The sequence below is a fragment of the Drosophila subpulchrella genome, unplaced genomic scaffold (genome assembly GCF_014743375.2).
Source record: "Drosophila subpulchrella strain 33 F10 #4 breed RU33 unplaced genomic scaffold, RU_Dsub_v1.1 Primary Assembly Seq354, whole genome shotgun sequence".
NCBI classification, from domain to species: domain Eukaryota; kingdom Metazoa; phylum Arthropoda; class Insecta; order Diptera; family Drosophilidae; genus Drosophila; species Drosophila subpulchrella.
This window is the reverse complement of record NW_023665577.1, coordinates 10,857,316-10,885,075: the sequence shown is the minus strand read 5'-3', so window position 1 is coordinate 10,885,075 and position 27,760 is coordinate 10,857,316. Positions and strand designations below refer to the sequence as shown.

Here is a 27,760-nt window from a genome sequence, read left to right as displayed (position 1 = left end):
ACATACGTGCGGTTTCATCCGAGGACAACGACACCGGTGGCTCATCATCATCGCTCCCGACTGTTTGCCCTGTCCTTTGACACCCAGTGGCCCGTCCTGCGGAATCTACTCTCCCGTCAGCGCCGCATTTAAAATCAATTTCATGGCCCCTGACAGACCCACCGAAACCCACTCTCCATTGCCGCTGAAAATCCCTGTTTTTGTGCCCCAGCCTCAGCCACAAATGCAAATATAAAGATATGCGAAGCCTACAAAAAAGAAATCCTTTTCAAGCTGTAAATACTTCCCTTATGTGGAAAAAGTCAAGCCACTGGGTGATACTGTTTGAGGAACTCAGAACATGTTTTTCGAGAGGTTCAAACATTAAATATATCCTGTTTTAATATATCCAAATATTCATTTATAAATATTGTTAATAATGAAAGAATTATTTTGAATACATTGACTATATCCTTTTTAATATTTATGTGTACTTACTTATATTATTGTCTTGGCAGTAATTGTTTTAAAATATTTCTTAATTACCCAGAAAGATTTTATAAATTTTTTTGAAGGTAATAGGGTACCGAAAATAAGCAGTATATGTGATTTATATATTAAATAAAGTTTTCGTTTCTATTTAACCTATCTTATGGCCTTAATATTTCTTTTCGGTGATTTTAAAACGGGTAAAGAGTGTTCACTTGGCGACTTGCAAAGCCAACTTATTGAATATTTAATATTTCGTTTTGATAAACCTTCCACTCCCAGTGAGAAGGTATTTATGTACACACGTCTTAAAGCCCAAAAGAAAGGTCGTTACTGATAAGTCGCCCTGTCTGTTTATCTAGTCAGTCAGTTGGCCACTGACCGCATCGCGTATACGCCACGTTATCCGCTCCACAGAAAAAGCCGAGCAATGCCCTCTCCTCCAAAAGACTTCCTGTAAGACGGATTTGGGCATCATTTAGTTTGCTGTGAACTCCAATTAAGAAGCTGGCAGATTGCGAACTGCTTCAAGTTATTCGGCAATCCTGCGGCACCTGTTCCAGTGTTTTTCTTAGCACTCAGTGCCTGCCAAGAGCAATAAAAGTTTGCCGACTGACGGTGGCAGGCGGAATTATTCATTCGACATTTAAGTGTCTGCCGACACGTGCAATGTAAAAGTTTTGCACACCTGCATATATTACACAATCCAAAGGCAAAGGCCATTAAAGAAAAGCGGGTCTTAAAGAGGCCCGACGGTTGCAATGAAAAAGAGATGACAAATTGGCCGCATTTCATCTGCTCGGCACACTTTTAGGCCAATGAAACTGCATATGGAATTCGCTGATGGCCAAAACCAATCGATTTTCATCTTACTTCGTTCGGTTTTTTGTTGGGAGGGGGTGTGGGTACCGTAAGTGATTTCCTGCCAGGCATTGCCACCAAAACTTCATCAAGCTGCCATCTCTTATCGCTGGAGAAGGGGTGTGTGGATGCTGCATGCCGGGAATATCTTCCGGTTCCGCAGTTTTTGATGTCTTCCTTTGCAAAGGGTAAGTATGGGAAGAAAAACCCAGACGGCAGAGCCAGTAAGTGCCAAATAATAATCGCATGTTGGCAAAACAAATCGAACAAAGAGTTTCAAAATGAAAAAACAAAAAATCAGTAGATATTCCTGTTGTACGCGGAATTTTCGATGCAGCCAAAAACACTCAACTATGAATGCGATTTCCATGTAAATCCCAGCGGCTTTGGCACGTGCGCCAACAAACAAGACAATAAGTTTGCAAAAATAATCAATTTTTTGTGGAGGCCAGCACCCACCTCATAAAATTGGTAGATTGCGGTTAATGGGCGTTTAAAGACGCGTGAAAAGGGTCACCTATGCTGCAGTTTTATGTGGCATACTTTCGGGGGGTCGGCCATAAAAAAACCCAATTCCAGTGCCAGTCGGCCATATTTTAATGGGTCTTTTCGGCCATTGTTGATCCAACTGCAGTACTCAGTATGCCGAGAAAGTCGGGGCGTGACAACAACAAAGGATGTGGCCAACACACACGCCAAGAAAGCCAAACAATCGCTGTCTAAACTCATTGTGTGCGCTTTGTGCCCACTGAAAGGGGAAAGGATCACTTGGAGACACTCGCACAAAAACGTCGAACGGGGGTTCCCCTATCCCATTTTCCACATTTCCCCATCGTGTGTCAATGCAAATGTCTATAAGTGGAAAAATTCACATTGATGCCGCTTTGTCGCATTGTCTGCTCAATGCTCAATGCTCAATGCTCAATACTCAAATGTCTTGTTGTTTGTGGGCGGAAATATTGTTTGCTGGTAAACGCTGGCAAACACTAGCAGATGTAACTTGATTGTGAGCAGCCAAACACTTCACTTCACTCTGTCAGTTGATATGGCTTTGCTTTATTATTGCCAGTCGAGTGATTGACTAAACAGCTGAGGAGGATCAGCAGGCAGGATGTGTGGAGGTGATGGAACTTAAGGTGCAATGGTGACCAAATGGAAACTATATGTAATTACCACTGTTCCCGAGACTTGGGGCGAAACAAGACAGGTGGGTTGCACACTGTCTGGAACAGTAATCCTTATACATGTCACACTCGGGCTTAAACAAGCTTTAAAAACGACAAACTTAGGGTTTGTCATGTATATACAAATAATTAATTTCCATGAAATCATTTGTTATCGTGCGATTTATTGCAAAACTTTAAAAAGGAGACATTGGCTTTAAAATGTTGTATTGTTTTGCATTATAAATAATTTACAAATTAAAGATTATTAAAGAAACAAGTCAATAATTTTATTTAGTGAATTTAGTAGTTATATTTTATTGTAATTAATTTTAAAACCCTTTCACCTCAAGATGAAAGGCTAGCTATGCCCACAATCATCCGCTTTTTGGGTAACACTGGTCCACGATCTTCAAACATATTCCCGAACAGCACTCACCATGGGCCGTACACTGAGATGAAAGTAAGCATTAAATTAGCCAGTAGAGTGTCATATTTATGTAAAACTTACTTTGTCCCCATCACGATGGCAAATGGCAGCCACCGACACCAGGATACACAAGAAAAGTACAAGTCGGGCGACAAACATTTTCACAATTTGAAAGCCAAAATTCAACTGGTGACTTTCGTTTTAATATTGCGAGTAATATATATAGGTATTTTATTGCCAGCCGAGTGTATGAATAAGCATATGATAATAACTCTGTAAATAAACTAGTTTACAGATGTATAAGTCATTGAAAATGTGACGGTGCATATTTCCATCACCTTTATTTCCGAGCCAGTAAATTGCTTCACTTAAAAAAATTTTGAAAGCTGTTTATTTATAGAGTTTTTTTTTGCATAGCCAGACTTAAAGTTACCGTCTGGGGATCAACTTTATTACGGTGAATCAACTTTATCAGCTTTTGAAAATCATGAAATCACTATTACGCTGTCGAAAAGTATGCAACAATATATTTTATTCTGGACTTCTTTTATTTATTCTTTTATACTCCTTTATAAGTGATTTCAAAACCCTATTCCTGTGGTTTCAAAGTCAAATGTCGAATGTTTCGTGTTGTAATTTATAAAGAAGTTATTTCAAATTATTCACCTGAATAATTTAATAATTTTATTTTATAATATTTTTTTTGTCTTGAAGATGGCAGAATAATTGATCATACTAGATGGGGTTATCCTATTTGATAAGGCAAATTGAAGTTTGGACAATTTGTACATCAAGCACATTCAAGCACATTCCTGAGAAGCAATCCGTGTGAATCAGACACTCTTGTTTAAATGATTATTATTTTTGTATTTATTTTATATTGAAAACATACAGAATCTCCATTTTGCTGACATTTTGCAGCCACATAGCCCAAGATACATAAGAAAAGTCCAAGTTGGGCCAAGTGAAGATCAACTGAGGCTTTTTGTCTTTTATATAAGAACTAACACATGTCATAGTGTCAGTTAATATGCCAACACCTTTTATATTCAGACGATGGAATGAATAAACAAATAAAAAACTCATTAAATCTTGACAACGCTCTTATTTAGTTTTTTAAGAAATATTTTAAATATACAAATTGATATGGCTTTGCTTTATTATTGCCAGTCGAGTGATTGACTAAACAGCTGAGGAGGATGAGCAGGCAGGATGTGTGGAGGTGATGGAACTTGAGGTGCAATGGTGGCCAAATGCGAATTGCATGTAATTACCACGGTTCCCGAGACTTGGGGGCGAAACAAGACAGGTGGGTTAGGCACTGTCTGGAACAGTAATCCTTATACATGTCACACTTTGGCTTAAACAAGCTTTAAAACCGAAAAACTTAGGGTTTGTCATGTATATACAAATAATACATTTCCGTGAAATCATTTATTATGCTGCGTAAAAGTATGCCACATTAAACGTTTTATTGCGAAACTTAAAGAAAGGAGACATTGGCTTTAAAATGTTGTATAGTCTTGCATTATAAATAATTTACAAATTAAAGATTATTAAAGAAACAAGTCAATAATTTCATTTAGTGTATTTAATAGTTATATTTTATTGTAATTCATTTTAAAACCCTTTTAGCTCAAGAAGAAAGGCTAGTTATGCCCACAGTGCTCCGTTTTTTGGGGCACACTGACCCACGTTGGTCAAACACATTGCCGAACAGCACTCCGAATGGGTCGTACACTGAGAATAAAATAAGCATTAAATTAGCATGTAGAGTGTCTTATTTATGTAAAACTTACACTTTCCCCATTATGATGGCAAATGGCAGCCACCGACACCAGGATACACAAGAAAAGTACAAGTCGGGCGACAAACATTTTCACGATTTCAAAGCTATAATTCAACTGGTGACTTTGGTTTTTATATTGGGAATAATATATATGGGTCTTTTATTACCAGCGAGTGTATCAATAAGCAGATGATAATAACTCTGTAAATAAACTAGTTTACAGATGTATAGGGCATTGAAAATGTGACAGTGCATATTTCCATTTCCTTTATTTCCCGAGCCAGTAAATTGCTTTACTTTAAAAAAAATTTTGAAAGCCCTTTATTTATATAGTTCCTTATTTCATAGCAAAACTTAAAGTTACCGTCTGGGGATCAACTTTATCACGGTGGATCAACTTTATCAGCTTTTGGCCAAAACCCATTTTTTAAAAGTCGTTAAAAATAGGTTTTGTTAATCAGAATGCATCAGGATAACATCAATATCTAATGTTACTAACAGAAAACTTTAACAGTGCGCACCACTGTTAAGTTATCAGCTGTTAAAGCCTGTTTTTATTTCAACGAGGTGGCAGCGCTGGTAAAGCGCCTATTATTCTTAATAGTTTAAATTGTCAAAAAGTATAAATAGAGCTACAAAGTGATTCCAGCTGTTTCCACCTGTGAAACCTTTTTTATCTTGTAGAGTATTTAAATCTTATTGAGCTCGGTTAGTATAAAGGTGCACTTTTGCGCACTTTCTCTAAAATTTAGCTTTAAAGACCTCTACCTAATATGGTATATTTCTCGCATTTTTGTCTGGTAAATGCCAGTTTCGATGTTATCTTAAGAGAAACAGTGTGCAGTTATATTTCTTATTAAATAACGATTATTTTAAAATTATTTTACAACATAATTTTACTTACTTAATGTTGATATATAGGATTTTAGTATTTTTGTTAAGAATTATAGTGATAACAATACAAAAAATTACAATTTCACTAAAAAAAATGGGAAATAAAAAACGCCCATATTTTTTTTAAAATCAGTTTGGTCTTTTAAAAATAAAAAATCAAGAAAAAAAATTTCTTATTTGATTGACAAGAAAAAAATTATTTTTTTTCTTAAAAAAAAGGCGGGACCACGCCAATCTTTTTTTTAAATTACTTCCTTTAAATTTTATATACTTAATTCTATAAACAAAACCTTAAAATGTTGCTTCGTTTTTAAGTTATTAATTAATGCCAAAAAAAGTGGGCAAATTCCCCATAGTGCACTTTAATGCTTTTGAAAAGAATGCAACAATATTTTTCTTTTATTTATTCTTTTATACTCTTTTATAAGTGATTTCAAAGCCCTATTCCAGTGGTTTCAAAGACAAATGTCGAATGTTTCGTGTTGTAATTTATAAGGAAATTATTTCAAATTATTCACCTGAATAATTTAATATTTTAATTTTATAAAATTTTTTGTTTTGAAGATGGACAGGCAGAATAATTGATCATACTAGATGAGGTTATCCTATTTGATAAGGCAAATTGAAGTTTGGACAAGTTGTACATCGAGCTCATTCAAGCACATTCCTTCGCAGCAATCCGTATGAATCTGACACTGTTGTTTAAATGATCATTAATATTAATTTATTTTATATTGAAAACATACAGAATCTCCATTTTGCTGACATTTTGCAGCCACATATCCCAGGATACACAAGAAAAGTCCAAGTTGGGCGATCAGCATTTTCACACAGCCTAAGTTTAAGTTTAAATGGGGCTTTTGCCTTTTATATAGGAAATAACACATGAAAGTAGTGTCACTAAATATGCCACGCCTTTTATATTCAGACGAGGGAATGAATAAACAATTGAAAAACTCATTAAATCTTGACAACGCTCCTAGATACTTTTTTAGGAATAATTTAAACATACAAATTGTTTAAATTGTATGTGTGTATATAATATTTAGTAAATACACAAATAAATAATTAAGTGGGCAGTAGGAATTTCAAATTTTTTAGTTTATAATAAAATGTACTTTTTATTTAAATTCGTAAAGAATTGAGAGTCATGTACTCCGAGTTAACGACATTCTGCAGGCACTTGCATACACCTTCTTGAGCAGCAGTCCATATGCATTCGACACTGCGGTTTAAGCAAGGCATTAAACTATGAAATTGAGTTGCTTTATACTGACAACTTACATATCCCCCACTTAGCTGACAATACTTGGCAGCGCTTGTACTCGTAGTGACAGTTTTGTAGATCCTGTAGTGCAACCACAAAGCCCAGGATACAGAACAAATTTAATAATCGGGCGATCAACATCTTCTCACTGGAAATGTTAAAATCCAACTGACACTCATGGCTTTAAGAAACGATTAATGTGTGACGGGAACTTTAGTTAATAAGGCTACGGTTTATTATTTACCTATTTTAAGAGGCGAGTGTATAAACAAACAGAAAGAGAAGTCGCTTAATATTTTATTGGTTCTCTTAGTTTTTAAGGAAATATTTTTAAATTTAAATAAGATTATAGATGCATTGGTGAATACTTTTAGGGATAAATTATACAAAAAAAATCATATTTATTTAAAACAAGGAAGAACGCTATAGTCGAGTACCTCGACTATCAGATACCCGTTACTCAGCTAAAGGGACCAAAGGGAAATGGAGATATGCAAGCAGCAAAGCGAGATTTAAGTGCGCCACCTACCGGCGGAAGACAGATTTAAGCATTGTGGGCGTTAGGGTAGGCGTGGCAAATTTTTTTTTGGATCAATCGATAGGTATTGACGAGACCAATACATTTCAGTTAAAATTTGTTATCTAGCATCGCCACAGGCTTGGGCGGTTTGTGGGCGTTAGAGTGGGCGTGGCATATTCGCATAACAAACCTGCGCTGCGTACAAGGCTACGGAATCTAAATCTGAAATCCCAATACTCTATCTTTGATAGTTTCCGAGATATCCGCGTTCATATTTACGGTTTTTTGAAGTTTGTGGGCGGTTTGTGGGCGTTAAAGTGGGCGTGGCAAACTTTTTTTGGGTCAATCGATAGGTATTGATGAGAACAATTCATTTCAGTTTAAATTTTTACTCTAGCATCAAAACTGTAGAAGCCACAGTTTTGGGCGGTTTGTGGGCGTTAGAGTGGGCGTGGCACTCTACTGAAACAAACTTGCGCTGCGTAAGAAGCTCAGGAATCTGCTCGCCAAATCTCAATAGCCTAGCTCTCATAGTTTCCAAGATCTCAGCGTTCATCCGGACAGACAGACGGACAGACGGACAGACGGACAGACGGACATGGCTAGATCGACTCGGCTAGTGATCCTGATCAAGAATATATATACTTTATGGGGTCGGAAACGCTTCCTTCTGCCTGTTACATACTTTCCGACGAATCTAGTATACCCTTTTACTCTACGAGTAACGGGTATAAAAATTATAGTCTTTCAGAATGGTGTTACACACTTTTTGATAAATGATTTCCAATCCAGAACTTTTCATTGGCAACCTCATATATTTAAAAAATATATATTTAATATTTCTAATAAAATAAGTAAATTTTGTAAATTATTAAGTACTCATTAGTTACATCTACTTGTTTTAATCTAGGTAATGCAGCGATAAATTCGTTTTAAGCATTTTAGACTGCAACAATGCTCTGCCAATGAGCACTTATTCCTGAACTGCACACATTTATCGGCCCATCGAAGTCGTTGAATCTTGTAAAAAGAATCAATTAGCCAAAGAACAATAGGATTATACCCCTTTTAGTTAGTTTAGTTACTTGCGTGAGATTTTTTGACAAAGGCAGCACGTCGGTGGAATTTCTGACAAGAAATGGTCGAAATTCTTCCATGCCGTAGGGAATGTGTCTGGGATCGATCTGAAGAGTTGGTATGGCAATGACCATCCCCAAAAGTATCCGGATAGCAATTATGATGGCTACGTTAAGCTTCATGTTTAAATTTCTTACTAATGGCTCTTCCATAAGCAGAATTCTTATATACCGCTTTTGGCCAAAATAAAAAACAGATTACTTTTATCAACATTGTTATTACAGTTTGTTTACGCAAAAACAGTTTCGAATAAAAAAATATTCCTAGGTGGCGAAAAGCCGATGACTGAAGTCAACAACTGGCGGACTCTGCCAAACGCTTTGGACTGTATCGGCGGCCACCATGTTCCTATAGTCAGCTACTCCGCGGAAGAGGCTAAGGAACATATTGGTGAACATGGTAACCTCATCCTGGTTGAGAGGATTCAGTTGCTGCTGTATAGGCGGCTTGGAAATCAGAGGTAATTTGACATCCTTTGGAGAAGTATCCTTGCCAGCGGGCAGAGCTTGAATTTGGGACTAAGTAAATAAAAAGGTTTTAAATTAATTTAAGCAAGTATTAAAATTTTCATTTTTTCATTGTTACTTTTAAATATTTTTTTAAGCAAATAATATAAAAGATTTATATTTTTACATTTCAAAGATTTTTTTTTTATTTTATTTTTTTTTAACTGTAACAATATTATTTTTTTCGAATTATGTCTATTGCTATTGCTAAATGGAATAGGACACTTATATTTTCTTTCTTTCTTACAGCCAGCACTAGAAGGACTAATAAAATGACCAGCATTATGACTTCAAATCGGTTTCTAACACAAAGTGAACTAAATATCAAAGTTGGTGAGAGCATGGCTTTTAAACTCCCCCATTATTGGCTAACTGACCCTGCGGCAATAATTAATTGCAACTGTTCTTGTTGGACAGGCTCCTCTGTTTGCCCAAGTCAAGAAGTCGGGTTACATTTGTGTCAAGACGCTCGAGATAATTGGGAATTGCCCTGTCAATATTTAATGTCAACGCATCAAAAACGACAACAGACATAGATACAGAAAGAGATATGAGTATCACAGTGTGTTTCAAGTCGATATAATTTGTTATTGATATCAGTAGGTTAAGGTCATTTTTGAGTGTCTCCCATTCTCATTAAATACTTAAAGTTTATCACAGGAGCCTCAAAACACACAAACTATATGAGGTCGAACCCCTAACAGTATTTAAAATAAACTGGCAAAAAGCTCTTTAAAGTTTTCCGGAAATCCCAGCTTTTATACATTCGATAATGTAAAGAAGTAAATAATATTATCAATTCATTTAAATGATGGGTATTTTTTTTCATCACCACAAATATGTGCAACCTTTGCGTTATCATTTTAATAGCTTACAGCGACAGCGTAGGTTTTTTCCCAACATTTAAAATACTTTCATTTTAATAATTTTAAGGCTTTTATTATAAAATTCTAAGTTGTATAAACATTTTAAAATATTATTCAATGTGTAGCCACCATATATATTTAAGAATAGGTTTAGATAAATGAATAAAGTCTTCGAATAACATTATTAACAGAACAATTCAAAATGTTGTTCAATTAATCTATAAAGGGCTGCACCTTTCCTGAATATGGATTATTTTAGTAATAGCTAGCTGTCGTCTTTCCTCATTGTTTGAATACAATTTAGGTGACACACCTATGCAAATACGTGTGACAACGCATATTGCAGCATTCTTCGGCCCGGGAGCACTGGAAAATAAATACAAATTGAGAGTGAAAGCTGGTCAAGCTGATAAGGAAGACATCTTACAGGTTGACCGACTTGCCGGCATTCTGCGGCTGATTTTGTATTTGGCCCAAAAGAAAATAAATCATCCGATGGTTCTGACTCACCAGGAAGACCATAAATTATCACCTTATCTTTGGGTGGTTTCACTGGCATCACATCGAAAATATTCATCTTAGTATATTTAATTGGATCGAAAGCGTCAACCCTAGGGGCACAAACTAGATTGTAGGTTTTGCACGTTCTCGAGCAGCAGTCCGTGTGCATTTGACACTGTGCGTTAAATAATATTATAATTATAAAATAAGTAAGACAATTATTTATATTAAAAACTTACATATCCTCCATTTGGTTGACAATTTTGCTGATATGCAGCAACACAACCCAGGACACACAGTATAAGGGCCAGATGGGCGATCGTGGGAATCATCGACATCTTCTCGCTGGCAAAGTTAAGCTTCAACTGATGCATTCGGCTTTTCGATCGCAACTTATAAACGATCTCGATTTTGCGAACGAAGTGAAGAGACAGCGAAAACAGTGACTAATAGATCAGCGTATTCTGACTATCAGATACCGTCTAATTGGCTTTATTCACTTCAATTCCTATTTATTTGGTATGAGTCTAAACTAATTAAAGTAGGGAAATATGCGTAAGCACGAAGGTAAAAATATACATTACTTATTAAGAGAGGGGCTGAGTGTTCCGATAACTATTGCATTGGGGGTATTGTTGGTTGTAAGATCTCAGTATGATCCCAAAGATTTCAAAGGCTGTTTTAATTTATGATTTTTAAGTTTATTAGATAGATATAACGACTTTTCAATAGGAATTTTGGGTGTTCAATAATATTTAAAATGGAAAAAAATGTTTGTTGCTAAAAATATCTCATAGTTACAGTATAAATATATCTTTAAGAAGAAGATATATATCTTTTAGTCTTGTAAAAAATACTCCAAATTTTGTATAGGTAAGGAAAATAAGATATTTAGATATAATGTATATAATACCGTCACCTATCTTAAGGCCCAATAGCTAGAAAAATAGATAGTAGGCAATTTGTAATTATCACAAAACCAGAGTATAAATAAAACAAAAACTAATAAATATAATTAGGTATTGCTGATCAACAAGAAACAGGTTATTGATCGAGCACTCATTACACTTAAGGGTTGATTATGTTTGTCTTTCCAAATACAATAGTTTGAGAGAAATACGGGTATACCCCTAGGGATGTCCACAACCACCTGACAAAAAGAGTGAATTTAGGTGTAAAGCCCGCATTGGGGTGTGTGTTGTTAGTGTGCCAAGGACCGCACCGTGACCTGCTCAATGCCGCTCCCTCGAGAGCTCGACGACTCACTTCAAGCGAATCGAGTTGTTTGCACCTCTTACGAGAACGTGTGTATTCTCTTATACGAGTGCCCATCGATCAGCCGTCCGGCTTATCTTATCGGGACTGGAGGGGCTTTAGCTATAACCAACCCGAGTGCTCGTTGCCGCCGCTCAGTTGAGTTGCGGTTGCCAGGGCGCGAACAGATACAATTGATTCGATCCGGTTCGCGTTTTTCGTATCACCATGATCACGCCGCTGTCTGGAGTGGCTTCGGTTTCGGGTGCTTTACTGGTGACCCTGGCCCTGGTGGTCAGCGAATCCCTGGCGACGGAATACCAGCGAGAGCGATCCCTGCGCCTGCCCAACGATACATATCCGCTGTTCTACCAACTGCACATATCCAGTGATATTCACAAGGGCACACTGCTCTTCAGCGGAAATGCCACCATTGACGTAGCCATCCGGCGCTCGACGAATGAGATAGTAATGCACGCCAAGAACCTGTCCGATATTCAGATCACAGTCCATCGTTTGACGGACGGGGGCTCCCAGATCGTGGACGACTTAACTCACACGCTCTATCCAGCGGCAGCTTACCTCATCATCCATCCGAATGAGAATGAGGATCACCTGGTCTTTGAGGAGGGCCAGCAATACCGCCTGGAAATCCTCTACACGGCCACTATGACACTGCGACCCGCGGGTCTTTACTACATGGATTATACGGATGAGAAGAGCAACCGCACCTCGTGAGTAGTTTATCTTTCGTAGCAACAGTGTATCATAGGCGTAAAAACCCAAAAACCTCTACCTATTTGTAGTAGTTTAAATTTAGAAAAGATTCATTGGATTACCTTTACGATCCCTTTTTTATGTTGGCTATCTTTCATTTTTATGACAAAGCGGCTACTTCTTATCATAAACTATGATAACCACTAGAGAAGGCTGGATATCATATCCATTAAAAAAAAGTTAATTTGACTTGAGGAAATACCATCGACAGGCACGCGCTAATCCAGATTATAAGAAAGCTACTCTTACATAACCCGGAGATAGATTCACTTTGCCTACGCTCTCACTTTTACTTTGTTATTATTTCCATTTGTTTGGCATTGCCTTTTAATTACTTTGCTGTCGTAGACGGTTCTCGCGGACTTTATCGCTATCTGCCTTATATAGTATATATACACACATGTATGGTATATGCTCATCGCATATGGCGGAATCGGTTGATCCCGTCGCGTCACCAGGGTGACGATGTAAACATTGAGAACGCTGAATGGGGGGATTCTTTATAAAGGGGAATGACTGTGTCAGCAATTAGGAGTCGCGCCTTATCAGTTCCCGGTAGATAGTGAAACGACAACAAAAAACAGTAGTATTTGTATTACGCTTAGTACGCCGATTTGTTTTGATTTCAATTGGGCAGCCTATTCTCATGACCCATGCTCTTCGGTTGGGAATAACGAGACGCGATTGTTCCGTGGAAGTGAGAGCAGGTTCTCCAAATGATTGATCATTCCGGCAGCCGCAGGCTGTGACTGGTTTTTTGTTTAGCGTTCGTTGATCTGAAAATGGGACTGGGAATTTTTGAAGTGAAATGATTTTGCTTAATAAAAATTCGTAGGCAGGCAGCAGGCGACAATTACACTGGGCAACGAGTTGTAAGATTTAATGGAGATTTAAATGGTTCTTAAAAATATATCATAATGGGTATTACCTATTGACCCAACTATTTACATCTTACAGATACATTGCCGCCACGCAATCGGAGCCCACATATGCACGTCTTATCTTTCCCTGTTACGATGAGCCGGGATTCAAGGCAAACTTTAGCATAATTTTAACTCATGGCAGCAGCCATTCGGCCATATCCAATATGCCAGTAAAGGAAATACTCTCGCATGGGTAAGTCAATAAGGTACACATAAGATAAGCCTTACTTACTCTTAGTTTAATTACAGCGAATTAAAAACCACCATTTTTCAAACCACCCCGCCTGTTTCCACCTACCTGGTGGCCTTTGTCATCTCCGATTTCGAGAGCATATCTGAGACTTATCGAGGGGTCACCCAGAGTGTCTATTCTCCGGCGATATACAAGGAAATGGGTCAAAGTGCCATGAAGAATGCAGTGAGAACTGTGGCGGCCTTCGAGGATTATTTCGGTGTTTCCTATCCCCTGCCAAAATTAGATCACGTGGCGCTGAAGAAGAACTACGGAGCAGCCATGGAGAACTGGGGTCTAATCACCTACAAGGACAGCAATTTGATGCACATCGGAGGGCCGGATGCTCGATTTCCTATGATGCACAAGATTACCCAGAACCATGAGATTGCTCACCAGTGGTTCGGCAACTTGGTCTCGCCGGAGTGGTGGACCTACACGTGGATGAACGAGGGATTTGCTACCTATTTTAGCTATGTGATCACAGATTTGGTGGGTTATTATTATTTCTCGAACATCAGGAACATTTATCTTATATATTTTATCTTTTTTCCATAGCTCTACCCCGATGCCATCGTAATGGATTCCTTTATAGCCTTTGAGGCGGATAGTGCCTACAGCTATAATAGTTTCTTTGATGTTCGCCCGATGACGCATTACGTGGAGGGTGACAAGGATATCATGTCGGTTTTCGACATAATTTCTTATAAACGTTCTGCCTGCGTAATAAAGATGTTCCACAACGCCTTCCGTCAGAAGATCTTCGTGCGGGGCATCAGCCACTTTCTGGAGAAATAGTAAGTTATAGAGACTAGCTGCGCGAACTGGTCAATTGGAATTCATGGGTCAAGGTCCTCTGCTCTTTCGCCCAGTCATTATAGCGTGGCCAACGAGCTGAACCTCTTCGATGCCCTGCAAGCGGAAGTTCTGGAAGATGAGTACCTTTCCCACAAGCCTTGGGCTACTAGGATAAGGGATATCATGCTCTCCTGGACGCACAGCGAGTGGCTGCCCATTGTGATGGTCACCCGGAATTACGAGAACAACTCCATCACCTTCACACAGCGATCGGTTCACTCGAAGGACGAGCTCTGGTGGATACCTCTGAATTTCGCCACCTCACAATCGCCCTCTTTCGAGGACACCCAAGCGGATATTTTCATGCCGCCCCTGTCGGAGTATTCCATAGGATTGGAATATCTGGATATCCAGCTGAGCGGCAGGGATTGGATTATAGTAAACAAGCAGGCGACGGGTTTCTATCTCGTCCACTACGATAAGGATAATCTAATGGCCATCGCCAGGCAACTGCAGACCAATCACTCGGTCATTCATCGGCTAAATCGAGCCAGTATCTTCCGGGATCTCAAGCCCCTGATCGAACATAACGAAGTAGAGCACGTAGAATTGGTGTTCGAATTGCTCAAGTACCTTGAGTTTGAGGAGGACCCGTTGATCTGGAGCGAAGTGGGCGATTCCATTGAGTGCTTGACGAGGAACTTATTTGGAACATCCTCACAGAACCTTTTCAACGAGTTCGTACGCCGCCTGGTCAGTCCCATCTTCAGACGTATTTACCTGGAACATACTGTCAATATATCTCTGGATACGAGTTTAGGGATCCTGCAAATGGCCTGCTCAGCGGATCTTCCGGAGTGCCTGGAGTACACACGCGGCGTGGCCAAGGAGTATATAATCAATAAAAACAATTTCTCAACAGAATCGGAGTTCTATGCCACGGCCGATACTCTTTTGTGTATGGGAGCGCGTTACCTGAGCGATCGGGACTTCCACAGGGTGATAGATATGCTACAGGAGGCGGATCGGGAATCGGTGTACTACGATGACTTGATATATGGTCTCCGGTGCACTCAGAGCCATCGCCACCTGTTGTACTACCTGGAAGTCCTACTGGGCGAGAACTCTACGCACGTGATCCTTACCGAACCCGATAATATGATGTATCTTCTTTACATCTATAAGTCCAACCTGGCCTCTCGACCGGTCATCTGGCAGTACATTGAGCGCAATTATAAGGTGTTCTGCCGCTCGCCGAACTTTTTGGAACACTTTAAACAGCTCGCTGGATTTGTACCCAGACATCAGAGAACGCAAGTGAGTAGAACATATATTTTTTACTTATTTGAATGCTCTCAAAAAACATTAGTATTAAATTAAAAAATAAAATCTTTTTGAAGAGCATTTATAACTTGATACAAAATATTTTTTTAAATTTGTAGTGGAAAATATATAAAGAAAATATTTGCTTAATAAGAGCGCAGGTTGGGCCGCCACAGACCTTACAACCTACACTCCTCTCCCCTAATAAATAAATATTTCATTGTTGTAGGCTGGGCCGCCACCTACCTCTCCCTCTTTAATAAATATTTATTTATCCATTCTGAAACGAATATTTTTAGAAATCCTCTTAACTATCTTGTTAATATTTAATTATCTTTCAGTTTGTGAGACTTCGTCAGAACATTGCGAACTACATGAAGTTGGAGGGTCTCAATCCGGACCAAAAGCTGATCGAGTCCGATTCGCCGCTGGTGGGCAAAAAGGTGAAGATGAGTGAAAACTTCCAGGACAAGTTCGAGCAGCAGATCCACAACTGGCTGCTTGGCGAGATCCCCCAGTCGACCAGCAGAAGTGATGCCCTCTTGGCCGCATCCCTCAGTGCGTCCAATGGATCCAGTCGGAACGAGGGAATCCTCATGGAGGCAACTAGGGTGTTGCGAAGTGCGTTACAAATAGTTGATATGTATAGGTGATCACTCTTGTTTCTACTAGGTTCTACATAAGTACAAGCTTATTTACAAATAAATTAATTTCTATACAACAACACACTCGAGTCAAATCAATTAACAGCGAAAAGCTTTTCACCACTTTTCGAATAACCGATAAGCGATTCAGTTCTATGGGGAATTGATAAGCGGGGAAAACACGCTCCTATTTTTATACGTCAAACTTTAATAAAGAGTATTTTCCCATTTTTAAAAGGAATTATAAAATATCTCTGATGCCCATTTATGGCCCATAAACCGGTATATCAATCAGTGCATTGCTTAAAAAAAAACTAAAAACTAAAATTGCATATATAAAATTAATAAAACCTATGTCAATAACTGCAATGGTATAATGGTATAAACAATGGTATAAAATGGCATTATGAAGATTGTTATTGTATCAGCTTAAGTTCTGTATAACTGCAATAAGATAATTGTATAAAATGGAGTTTATAAAGATTTTTTTGTATCAGTTTAAATCTTATACAGGAAAATACAATGAAAAAGTGGTATTAAATGGCATTTATAAAGATTTTTATTGTATCAGCTTAAATCCTGTGAACTGAAATATTAAAGTTAGTTCCTAAAGTCCTGACATATACAAAATTTTAGGTCTTAACTAAACACTCAATGACTCGTCAATTTTATTGGCATTTTTAATCAATATTTCCGAGTATTTATAACATTTTTGATTATACAGCCATAACAACTTGCACTTTTTCGGTACCTTAAAACTCCTACACGTCCCAGACGAGGCAATAATTTAGAAATGTACTGCGTAATTGTTTTTAGGCCAAATAATAAGAATACTAATTCGATTACGAATAAAGTACTACTGTTATCCTGCTCAATTTGATAAGCATCAGGCTACTGAATCATTTTAATGGTGATTAGAAAGGGTACTTACGAATGTGGTACTTCTTGCAGTATTTGAGGACCAACTTGAGAACCTTTGAGAGCAGGCAGACTAGCCGATATCTGACCGCTTTACTGCTTAATTATCCCCCACGATTGGCTTGGCCCAGTGCACTGTTGGCCAATAACCGGAGCTTTGCCGTTTTTCTCGAGTATTGCGCAACCATCTTTATGGTGCTCGTCGCTGAGGATTAGATAAGGCCTAGTCCATAAATAAGCCGTGGCCAAGCGGCGGCCGCTCAATAACCAAGTGCCTTTTCTGGAGCACCCAACATGGCACGTTGGCTCCTGAATTCCTGTGTCCTTCTGCTGCTGGCAGTGGGCAGCCTGCAGGCGCGCCTGATCCTGCCACAATCCTTGGACGATGGTCAGCTGGAGACCAAGGGATCTGCACTCTTTGCCACTCCCCGCATAGATGACAATAGTGAGGGCAACTACCGACTGCCGAACAACACGGAACCGGAATCCTATAATGTGGAACTCTGGACAAATGTCCACACTGGCGACACCCAGTTCAATGGAACCGTTAGCATCGATCTGCGAGTGCTGGAGACTTCCACGGACATAAAGCTACACTACCGCCAGACGTCGAATTTCGAGGCCTCGATCATCAGCCGGGATGAGGTCACGCCCACTGCGATTCCACTTACTGTGTACACCGAACTGCAGCGGGAATTCCTAACCCTCAATGCAACTGGCGTGAGCTTCTTAGAGAACACTAACTGGACCCTAACCATCAAGTACAACGGCACCCACCGATCCGATATGGGCGGTTTCTATATCTCCAGCTATACTGATGACGATGGCCAGCAGCAGTAAGTGAAACTAATAGGATCTTTTTTTTATTTGGTAAATAGGACCTTTTTTGACCTAAAAAAAATATTTTTCATATGCTATTATGTATTGAAAACTTTTTAATCAGTTGTCCAGTGAAAAAGTTACTTTGATACAATCAAACCTTGCAGAAAGCATATCAAACAAGCTCTTAATCTTAAAACTTTTTTTATGTTCTTAACTAGTTGTACTTGCTTTACCTTTTATTGATTAAGAATCCTTGTACCCAAGGTGCAAGTGCTTATCGATCTTTTAATAACAATTGTACTATATTTGATTGGGTTTTTTTTCTGCTTGCTTAATTTCGTATCAAAAACACACAATCTAGCTTATCTAATAATCACAAATTAGTGTATTGACATATGACAGGCACATAAAGTGTGATAATCGTTTTGATTGGGAAATAATGAGTATTAAATTCTGCCCCTAGCTTCCTGGCCACCACGCAGTTCGAGAGCACCAATGCCCGTCACGGCTTTCCCTGTTATGATGAGCCTGCTCGCCGAGCCAACTTCACCATCACCATCCACCACGATCCTACCTACACCGCCATCAGCAACATGCCTGTGAATGAGACTACCAGCAGGTTGGTATTATAATAATTTAAGATTATCCAGTATTCAAAATTAATCGTACGCAGTGTTGGCAATCCAAAACAACCAATGTGCTTTTACCACTATTTTGCACTTAGATTTATAAAGTATATTTGTTTCTCTCCCCTTTTAGTTCTGGAGTCACCGTCTTCCAGACGACCCCCAAGATGTCCACCTACCTGGTGGCCTTCATTGTGTCCGACTTTGAGTCCACCACCGGAGAACTCAATGGTCTGCGTCAACGTGTCTTCTCCCGCAAGGGAAAGCAGGATCAGCAGGAGTGGGCCCTCTGGTCTGGATTGGTAGTGGAGTCCAGCCTGGCCGGCTACTTCGGAGTTCCCTTCGCCCTGCCCAAGTTGGATCAGGCTGGAATTCCGGACTTCTCTGCCGGAGCCATGGAGAATTGGGGACTGGCCACTTACCGTGAGCAGTACATGTGGTGGAACAAGGAGAACTCGACAACTAACTTAAAGACGAACATTGCCAACATTATTGGACACGAGTACGCGCACATGTGGTTCGGAGATCTGGTGTCCGTGAAATGGTGGACCTATCTGTGGCTCAAGGAAGGTTTCGCCACCCTCTTCTCCTACGAATCGAACGACATTGCCTTCCCCGAGTGGAACACCTACCAGATCTACCATGTGAACGACTACAACAGCGCCCTGCTGAACGATGCCCTGGCCTCGGCCGTGCCCATGACGCACTACGTCCAGACCCCCAACGAGATCTCCAACCGGTACAACACCTTCTCGTACGCCAAGCCCGCCAGTGTTCTTTACATGTTCAAGAACGCCTGGTCGGACAAGGTTTTCCGCAATGGATTGAACAAGTACCTGACCAAGAAGTGAGTACTAAGCATTACTAAAAAAAAGAAGTTAGTTATTTTAAAGAGCCCCCACGTTGAAAAAACTACATCGTTTTCAAGACCCATTCACCTTAATACCAAAATTACAGAATTAGATTGTCTATCAGGGTTATCTTGTCGATAGCCTATTGAACAGATAGCAAACTCTCTCTTTAACTGTCACTTCAGAAATAGTTCCTAAAAGTATTCTTTGAATTTATTAGATTTACGTAGCATACTTTCTAAGACTCATTTCAAGAAATAATTTCAAAATTAATGGGAATACTTTAAATTCTTGTTCATTATACTTTGGTAAACAACAAATATAGACTGCCTTGATTATAAAATTCAGTTTATATCATCCAAAAAGAAGACTTTAAAGATTATATAAATGAACAAATACATACACATTCTTAATGGTATGCAGTACATTTCCGAATTATAACTATTTTCCCTTCCATTTAGTAAATTCACTTCCTGCGACGAGTGGGACCTGTTTGCCTCCTTCCAGGAGTCTGCAAATGAATTGGGCCTAACGCTGCCCACCTCTGTGGACAACATCTTCAGCAGCTGGTCCCACCAGGCCGGTTATCCCCTGCTCACCGTGACCAGAAACTACCAGACTGGCACCTTCACGATCACCCAAAAGCGCTACGTGGCCGACAAGGATGATTCGAATGTGGCAACCTGGTATGTGCCCCTCAACTTTGCCACTGCCTCCAATCCCGACTACCGGAACACGAGTGCCACGCATTATTTGCTGAATGTGACGGAGACCGTGTTCTCGGATGTTCAGATTTCCAGCGATGACTGGGTCGTTGTGAACGTACAGAACTCCGGCTACTATCGCACCATATACGATGCCCAGAACTATGCACTCATTGCTGCCGTATTGAAGTCCCAGCCCTGGAAGATCCACCCGAGGAATAGGGCTCAACTGCTGTACGATACGTACATCTTTGTGAGCACCGATCGCCTGAGCCACAGCATCCTGTTGAACCTGCTCAGTTATCTGGAAAATGAGGAGCAGTATGCCCCGTGGTCCACTGCCAACACTATCCTCACCGTTTACGATCGTTACCTGAGGGGCGATGATTCCTACTACAACTTCCAGAGATTCGTGCAGCAACTGATCGATCCCATCTTCAGCAAGATCGGAGTGAACGAGATTCCCGGCGAGCATTACCTGAACAACTACCTGCGTAACGTCCTGATCAGCTTGGCCTGCCAGGTGGGATCCAGTGATTGCTACAGCCAGTCGGCCCAAAAGCTGTCCGACCACTTTAACAACGGCCCTGCCGTCGAGGCCACTTTGAAGACCCAGGCATACTGCGCCGGTCTGCGATCCACCACCAATGCTATCTACAGTAGAGTCCAGTCGGAACTCTTGGCCTCCACCGATGCCACCGATCGCCTTGTGCTCATCTCCTCGTTGGGCTGCTCGGGACAAACGAGCCAACTGGTTGACTTCCTGGGGCTATCCCTGGACACCACCAATAGCCTGAGCCAATCGGAGCGCACTTCCCTCCTCTACTACTCCTATTACCGTAGCGAGATTGGTCTGACCGCCAGTTTGGAGTTCCTGGAGTCCAACTGGGAGGCATATGCCAAACTGTCGACCACTTCCAAGCCCCTTGATACCGCCCTGCGTGGCATTGCCACCTATGTGGTCAGCGAGAAGCAGAAGACAAGGGTGGGTTCTTAGAGAATTATAGGTAGTTCCCAGAGACTCATAAACTTATCAATTACTTTACAGCTCAACGCTTTGGTGGATGTTGTGAAGGCCAGTGGACCCGAATATCTCAACGATGACCTGAGCAGCACTATTGACTCCAGGATTACTGCCAACTTCGATTGGTTGAATGTCAACCGCGATCCCTTGCTCAACTGGATCGCCGACACCTACTCGGAGAACAGTGGTCCCACTGTGACCTCTTCCATCTCCACGATCCTGGTCAGTGCGATGGCCCTGCTGTTCTACAGGCTATTTTAGGCTAAGTCATGCGGTCAAGTATTAATCATAAATTCAGTAAAGTAACATGAGTCAACATTAAAGATTGTGTGTTAATCAGAACGGAATATAGTATTGATATAGTTGGTACTTTTTGGTTTTGATGAATTCCCCTGGTCGGGATGTTCAAAGTTCCATGGATAGGATTGTGAATTGATCGGTTTATGGCTTAATTGCGAAGTGTGGCATTGGTCAATCTTATCACGATTATGGGCATACCAGAGCTATCGATATTGCACTGATAGTTGAGCTTAGGACGAAATTCAATTATCAAGTGGATATTTACAATGGACGGAGTGGTTTATGGGGTTCACATGCTTGTATCAGATAGTGATCTGGAATTTTCAAGAACAAAGAATTTTTGTGGATTCATTCTTAATCAATTGCTTTGGGTTTTACCTAAGGGGCTTTTCGTATATTACGTAATCAACAAAAAAATAATTTTTTAACAGGAGTAATAATTAAGCCACTTAATTACGCAGTATATGGACAGCCTCTAACCTCATTCTATCGACTTAATTGTTACTAATTGTTACATAGTATGGACATTTTGCTTAGTAATGCCTTTCGGATGCTCTTTATATTCTTACAAATGAAAGACTAAATGCATTGTATTTCGTGCCGACCGCTGTACTAAAAGCTAACTAGGCGTATTTATTTCACAGTCATGACAGCAAGTCTGATAAGAATGCTGAAAGTTTTATTGAAAGTGTTTTAGATTCCTTATTTCCCTGACATTAATAGTTGTTTTCACAATTTGATTAGCATCTGGAATTTCTTTCATGCCTTAATAGTTGTTTTCATAATTTGATAAGCATCTGGAATTTCTTTCATTACTTTAATGAATAGTATTGTAGCATAGTTTTTTAAAGGCGGTTGGGTGTTCGTAATCTTAGATATTATAAAAGTCAGTTAACTTTATCAGATCAAGGGCAGTCCGCCTACTTGAGACGTTTATCAGCTGTCTATCTTCAAATGTTCACACTTTTTCGCCATAATCTTAGACGTGATTGTTACCAACCATACAGAAAATACCAATTCATGGTTTTTACAGGTAAGTCGAATACTTGATTTACTACCCAATTTCGTCTTGTTCTACACTGGGTAATGGTCATTCTGGGCGTGTAGATTGGGGTAATCTTTATGCCCGGGCCATAGATAAGATGAACTGCCTCGCTTAAAAGTGGCTGCTCAGAGTTGGGCAATTTAGTCTTGTCGCGTTTTCGCCATGAGTCGCGTTCAGATCGGAGGGATGTCCCTACTTTTGGTCCTTCTGCTGGCCATTTCCGCCACCCAGGCAGCGGTGGTCCGCAGTTTTCCGCCCTTCGAGCAGCTGCAGAGCCTGGAGAATCCCAATGTGCGATCGGTGGTCCCCTTCGCCGACGAGGATAACTACCGTCTGCCCAACGACACGATCCCCAGCCATTATGCCGTGTCCTTGAGCACCAATGTGCACACCGGAGACACTGTCTTCAATGGCACCGTAGACATCACTTTGAGCGTTTTGGTGGAAACCACGACAATTGTGGTGCATGCCCGCCAACTAGAGAACTTTACGGCCAGCATTATCCAGCAGAATGTGGTGGGAGCAGTGGCCCAGGAATTGACCTATGCATACGAGTCGGAACGGGAGTTCCTCACCTTCAGCAGGACGGGACTCACTTTCCCCGTCGGCACCACCTGGATTCTGACGATCAACTACCAGGGATATCTGCGCACGGACAACGGAGGCTTCTACCTGTCCACCTTCACGGACGAGGAGGGCAACACCAAATACTTGGCCACCACCCAGTTCGAGAGCACCGACGCCCGCCACGCCTTCCCCTGCTACGATGAACCCTCCAAGAGGGCCGAGTTCACCATCACCATCAAGCACGATCCCAGCTACAATGCCATCAGCAACATGCCAGTGAACGAGACTGCCACCAGGTTGGTGCCCCTAACTCTTATCTAAATTATCTTTTCGCGGTTTTCTCATTTGTATTAAGCTTTTAGGGTTTTATATAAATTTATAGGCCCCTTGCATAATTATCACTTCTTATTGCAAGCTAAATTATGGAGCTGCTACTTTTGATATCACGAGTTTATGATAAGCAAACAAAACTACAATATCAGGGAATACGTTTAATGGCTGTTATTAATTAGGATTTTTATACCAGCAAAACATTTTTCTATGTTCTTTTAGCATATATTTGCTTAAGTATACTTTTACAAAAATGGTTACCCTTCAGATGGTTAGAATTGTATAGCTATCTACCAAACTTTAAACGCAACTATCGAAATTCTGTTTTTCTGAAAATTGTTTTACCTTGGTCAAAGTTCTGACTAAAGTCTAATAGCTTTAATTGTAGTTTTTAGCATCAAAACATTTATTTTTTGGCGTTGACCAATGAATTTTTAATTTTTTAAATTATTATTTTAAAAAAAATGAGTTGACCCTAAAAATACTTCATTTTGCTCAAACCGCCTTTAAAAATATCGAATTTCAAATGACTTTTCCCATTTCAGCTCTGGAATCACCTCCTTCAACAAGACCGTGAACATGCCCACCTACCTGGTGGCCTTCATCGTCTCCGAGTTTGTCTACTCGGAGGGCGAGCTGAATGGTTTGCCGCAGCGCGTCTTCTCCCGCAAGGGAACCGAGCACGAACAGGAGTGGGCCCTGACCACCGGAATGCTGGTGGAGAAACGCCTGTCCGGCTACTTTGATGTCCCCTTCGCCCTGCCCAAGCTGGACCAGGCTGGTATTCCCGACTTCGCCGCCGGCGCCATGGAGAACTGGGGCCTGGCCACCTACCGTGAGGAGTACCTGTTGTACAACCCCGAGAACTCGACCATCAGCACCCAGACCAACATTGCCACCATCGAGGCTCACGAGGATGCCCACATGTGGTTCGGAGATCTGGTAGCCATCGAATGGTGGAGCTACCTGTGGCTTAAGGAGGGTTTCGCCACCCTCTTCGAGAACTTGGCTGTGGATCTGGTGGGTTTTTTTGACGAGGTGTTCCCATTAGTTTCGATTCTAATCTCAGAAATGCTTTACAGGCCTATCCCGAGTGGGACATTTTCCAGACCTTCCATGCCGGTTCCTACCAGAGCGCTTTGGTTTATGATGCCAGCGCAAGTGCCCGTCCCATGAGCTACTTTGTCCAGAAGCCCTCGGAGATTGCCCTGCTGTATGACTCCGTTTCGTATGCCAAGGCTGGTTCTGTTCTGGACATGTGGCGCCATGCCCTGACCAACACCGTCTTCCAGCGCGGTCTGCACAACTACCTGGTTGACAAGTGAGTTTGGAGTAGGAAATACCTTGATAAACCTTTTATTTAACCGGAGTTTCTGATACCCTCTAGTCAATACACTGCCGCCAATCCCACCAAGCTGTTCGAGGGCATTGCCAAGGCTGCCGTTGAGGAGAACTATGCCGTTTCCGCCACCGTGGCCGACATGATGGGCAGCTGGAGCAACCAGGGCGGAGTTCCCCTGCTGACCGTGACCAGGAACTACGAGAACGGAAGCTTCACCATCAGGCAGTCGGTTTACACCAACGACAAGGACTACACCAGCGACAAGTTGTGGTATGTGCCGGTGAACTATGCCGACGCCTCGAATCCCGACTTCCGCAACACCGAGGCCACCCATTACCTGTTGAAGCAGGCCGAGATCACCATCGATGCCAACTTGGACCAGAGCAACTGGCTGATTCTGAACAAGAAGTCCACCGGCTACTACCGCGTTCTCTACGACACCGACAACTGGGCCCTGATCACCAATGGTCTGATCGCCCGTCCCCACAAGATCGATCCCCGGAACCGAGCCCAGTTGATCAACGATCTGTACCGCTTTGCCACCAGTGGTCGCGTGCCCCATGCCACTTTGCTGGAGCTCTTGACCTATCTGCCCCAGGAGGATCAGTACTCCCCGTGGTCTGCCGCCAACACGGTGATCACCTTGTTCAATCGCTATCTGAGTGGCGATGCCGATTACGCCAACTTCCAGTTCTACGTCCGGGAATTGGTGAGCCTGCAGTATGACAAGTTTGGAGTGAACGATCTGAATGGTGAGCAGCATCTGGTTAAGTTCACCCGCAATCTGCTGATCAACATCGCCTGTCTGGCTGGTCTGGAGAACTGCCTGACGGAGACCAAGGCTAAGTTGACCGGACTGGTGGAGCAGGGAACCACGATCGAACCCAATCTGCAGTCGCAGGTCTACTGCAATGGACTGAAGCAGGCCGATGACAAGATCTTCGACTTTGTGTACGACAAGCTGATCAACTCCAACGACCAGGCCGAGCGTCGTCTGCTGATCACCGCTCTGGGCTGCTCCCAGAGCACCACCCAGCTGGAGAAATTCGTCTCGAGCAGTATTGACAAGACGAATGGCCTGAGGGAGCAGGAGAGGATCACCCTGCTGAGTCCAGCCTATACCCGCGGCGAGGTAGGTCTCCTGGCCGCCATCGACTTCCTGCAGAGGAACTGGGAGGCATATGCTCAGCTGACCAGCGGTTTCGGTGGCGTTAACCCCCTGTACAGCGACATTGTCAGCATTTCCGCCTACACGGTCAACGACAAGCAGAAGGAGGCACTGCAGCAACTGGTGGACACCGTCAAGGGAACCGAGTATGTGCCCACCACGCTGCAGGCCAGCGTGGATGCCAATGTGAATGCCAACTACGCCTGGCTGGCGTCCAACAGGGATCCCCTGGTTACCTGGGTCAACGGATTCCGCAGCGGCAGCTCCGCCCTGAACGCCTCCCTCTTGGCCATCTTGGCCTGCCTTCTGGTCGCCAAACTGTTCTAGAACGTAAATCCTAAGTTAGTCATAGACTTGCACTCGTGCCACAATAAAATCCATTAATTCCCTAAGACTCTTGTTTGGCTTGCCTTAGAATTTACAGTTCCCTTCAACGGCTTTATGGCCGTAAATTGCTAGTGCGCGATCGATGTGGTAAGATAAGCGGGCTGATCTCATAAATTTCCGCTTCTAGGAAGAGGGAAAGCAAAGTTTTTGCGCCCCTAAGAAGGCCATAAATACATGCGTAATCTGCCTTGGCAACTAAATCCATAAGTGCGATGGATTTCCAAATCCTAACCTGTATAGTATGTAGTTCCCCAAACGGTAACAATGAAATCTAGATCTACTTGCTAAAAGTACTTACTTTGGTGACAAAGATTATTGGTTCCACTTGCAAAGAAAAAGCAAATTATCAAATTCTGTATTAATTTTGATAGCCCAAATGATAGTTAATTTATTATTGGTTTGCTTATTATTAACTTGTCAACGATAATTAATGACACCGATTGAGATTGTTCATAACATTTAGATTGCCTATAAGTTCGGGAAAGTTGGTCTTAACTAATTTTAGTTTGTATGACATCAAAGAGGAACAGTACTGTGTATAGAGCCTTAATATTAAGCTGATCTTAGGAAGTATATTTTCCGGATTTTGTCAAAACGCAGACCATATATACGCACTTGCTTTCGATTTCTGATTTGCTTGAGCACTCATTAATCAATATTCGTCAAGTGGTTAACAACAGGAAAAAGTTCCTAAAAGAGTGCAATATAGATATCAGATTGTGGCTCAAATTTTGACAAGCCACTTAACGCTAGTCTTAACAAATCCAAAAAAGCTTGTTTTTAATACTTTTTTATTTCATCATAAATAAAAACGATAGAATTAGTAAAATGGAAAAAAAATGTATATACATACATATGAAAAATGACTGGTAAAAATTTGATCGCGTATATATTGATTACAACAAATATTAAAAACTAAATCCTTGTAGAATTTACAAAAAATAGTTGAAGTGCCTGATTAAAAACCGATTGTTAATCTTGCATTCACCATGATTCAAGAGACATGATAATATTCCTCGAAAGACTGCAAATCATCCTCGATAAGATTGGAGGCAGAGCGCCATAAAGTGCCAAGGCTTCCTCAAACAAACGGTGCAGCGAAAACGAAACGTTATGCCATCGTCTGGCAATATTCGAAAAACGTCAGAGTGGATTGGTAGCCAATGGCGAAGTGTGTAAATCACCGCTATGGCTTCTTATCGCTATCGCCGCTTAATCTATAGACCAGGCCAACTTTATCTGGGCCAAAATAAAACGTTAATGGCTGCAGATATACCGCTGATAATGACAAAGTCGTCAAACGCTGCACATTCCCCATATATA

The 27,760-nt window shown here is 41.2% G+C and overlaps 5 protein-coding genes and 1 long non-coding RNA gene across 6 annotated transcripts; 2 read left to right on the top strand and 4 right to left on the bottom strand.

Annotated features, from left to right (window-relative positions):
- Window positions 1-2,757: 2,757 nt before the first annotated feature.
- On the bottom strand, window positions 2,758-3,143 carry LOC119560788. The gene is made up of 2 exons (XR_005221048.1): window positions 3,004-3,143; window positions 2,758-2,944 (listed from the first exon to the last, which is right to left on the bottom strand). It is a non-coding gene; the product is annotated as an uncharacterized LOC119560788 (long non-coding RNA).
- A 1,355-nt stretch (window positions 3,144-4,498) lies between these two features.
- Window positions 4,499-6,444, bottom strand: LOC119560595. The gene is made up of 2 exons (XM_037874120.1): window positions 6,352-6,444; window positions 4,499-4,662 (listed from the first exon to the last, which is right to left on the bottom strand). Exons 1-2 carry the CDS (start codon window positions 6,427-6,429, stop codon window positions 4,576-4,578), a joined length of 165 nt encoding a protein of 54 aa, XP_037730048.1. The 5' UTR covers window positions 6,430-6,444; the 3' UTR covers window positions 4,499-4,575.
- Window positions 6,445-8,209: 1,765 nt separating this feature from the next.
- LOC119560922 lies at window positions 8,210-8,651 on the bottom strand. The gene is made up of 2 exons (XM_037874626.1): window positions 8,478-8,651; window positions 8,210-8,412 (listed from the first exon to the last, which is right to left on the bottom strand). Exons 1-2 carry the CDS (start codon window positions 8,649-8,651, stop codon window positions 8,299-8,301), a joined length of 288 nt encoding a protein of 95 aa, XP_037730554.1. The 3' UTR covers window positions 8,210-8,298.
- Window positions 8,652-10,009: 1,358 nt separating this feature from the next.
- Window positions 10,010-10,871, bottom strand: LOC119560388. Its single transcript, XM_037873813.1, has 3 exons — window positions 10,642-10,871; window positions 10,329-10,577; window positions 10,010-10,267 (listed from the first exon to the last, which is right to left on the bottom strand). Exons 1-3 carry the CDS (start codon window positions 10,774-10,776, stop codon window positions 10,202-10,204), a joined length of 450 nt encoding a protein of 149 aa, XP_037729741.1. The 5' UTR covers window positions 10,777-10,871; the 3' UTR covers window positions 10,010-10,201.
- Window positions 10,872-11,829: 958 nt separating this feature from the next.
- Window positions 11,830-21,640, top strand: LOC119560316. The gene is made up of 12 exons (XM_037873694.1): window positions 11,830-12,390; window positions 13,391-13,549; window positions 13,606-14,080; window positions 14,147-14,385; window positions 14,461-15,703; window positions 16,051-16,359; window positions 17,305-17,444; window positions 17,544-18,107; window positions 18,557-18,712; window positions 18,853-19,566; window positions 20,032-21,259; window positions 21,323-21,640. Exons 1-12 carry the CDS (start codon window positions 11,885-11,887, stop codon window positions 21,557-21,559), a joined length of 5,970 nt encoding a protein of 1,989 aa, XP_037729622.1. The 5' UTR covers window positions 11,830-11,884; the 3' UTR covers window positions 21,560-21,640.
- A 1,159-nt stretch (window positions 21,641-22,799) lies between these two features.
- Window positions 22,800-26,442, top strand: LOC119560765 (aminopeptidase N). The gene is made up of 4 exons (XM_037874387.1): window positions 22,800-23,506; window positions 24,086-24,560; window positions 24,623-24,861; window positions 24,928-26,442. The coding sequence occupies exons 1-4, from the start codon at window positions 22,806-22,808 to the stop codon at window positions 26,375-26,377; spliced, it is 2,865 nt and encodes a 954-aa protein (XP_037730315.1). The 5' UTR covers window positions 22,800-22,805; the 3' UTR covers window positions 26,378-26,442.
- Window positions 26,443-27,760: the final 1,318 nt, after the last annotated feature.

Bases quoted from the DNA above. Each gene is read 5' to 3' on its own strand.
- LOC119560595 (XM_037874120.1), bottom strand. From the start codon at position 6,429: ATGCTGATCGCCCAACTTGGACTTTTCTTGTGTATCCTGGGATATGTG. The intron at 4,663-6,351 runs GTATGTTTTCAA...TTTTATTCTCAG, and splicing joins GTCAGCAAAATGGAGATTCT to TGTACGACCCATTCGGAGTG.
- LOC119560922 (XM_037874626.1), bottom strand. From the start codon at position 8,651: ATGAAGCTTAACGTAGCCATCATAATTGCTATCCGGATACTTTTGGGG. The intron at 8,413-8,477 runs GTAACTAAACTA...TCTTTTTACAAG, and splicing joins TGTCAAAAAATCTCACGCAA to ATTCAACGACTTCGATGGGC.
- LOC119560388 (XM_037873813.1), bottom strand. From the start codon at position 10,776: ATGCATCAGTTGAAGCTTAACTTTGCCAGCGAGAAGATGTCGATGATT. The intron at 10,578-10,641 runs GTAAGTTTTTAA...TTTAACGCACAG, and splicing joins GTCAACCAAATGGAGGATAT to TGTCAAATGCACACGGACTG. The intron at 10,268-10,328 runs GTAAGATGTCTT...TTTATTTTCCAG, and splicing joins GCCGGCAAGTCGGTCAACCT to TGCTCCCGGGCCGAAGAATG.
- LOC119560316 (XM_037873694.1), top strand. From the start codon at position 11,885: ATGATCACGCCGCTGTCTGGAGTGGCTTCGGTTTCGGGTGCTTTACTG. The intron at 14,081-14,146 runs GTGGGTTATTAT...TTTTTTCCATAG, and splicing joins GCTATGTGATCACAGATTTG to CTCTACCCCGATGCCATCGT. The intron at 15,704-16,050 runs GTGAGTAGAACA...ATTATCTTTCAG, and splicing joins CCAGACATCAGAGAACGCAA to TTTGTGAGACTTCGTCAGAA.
- LOC119560765 (XM_037874387.1), top strand. From the start codon at position 22,806: ATGAGTCGCGTTCAGATCGGAGGGATGTCCCTACTTTTGGTCCTTCTG. The intron at 24,561-24,622 runs GTGGGTTTTTTT...AATGCTTTACAG, and splicing joins AGAACTTGGCTGTGGATCTG to GCCTATCCCGAGTGGGACAT. The intron at 24,862-24,927 runs GTGAGTTTGGAG...GATACCCTCTAG, and splicing joins CACAACTACCTGGTTGACAA to TCAATACACTGCCGCCAATC.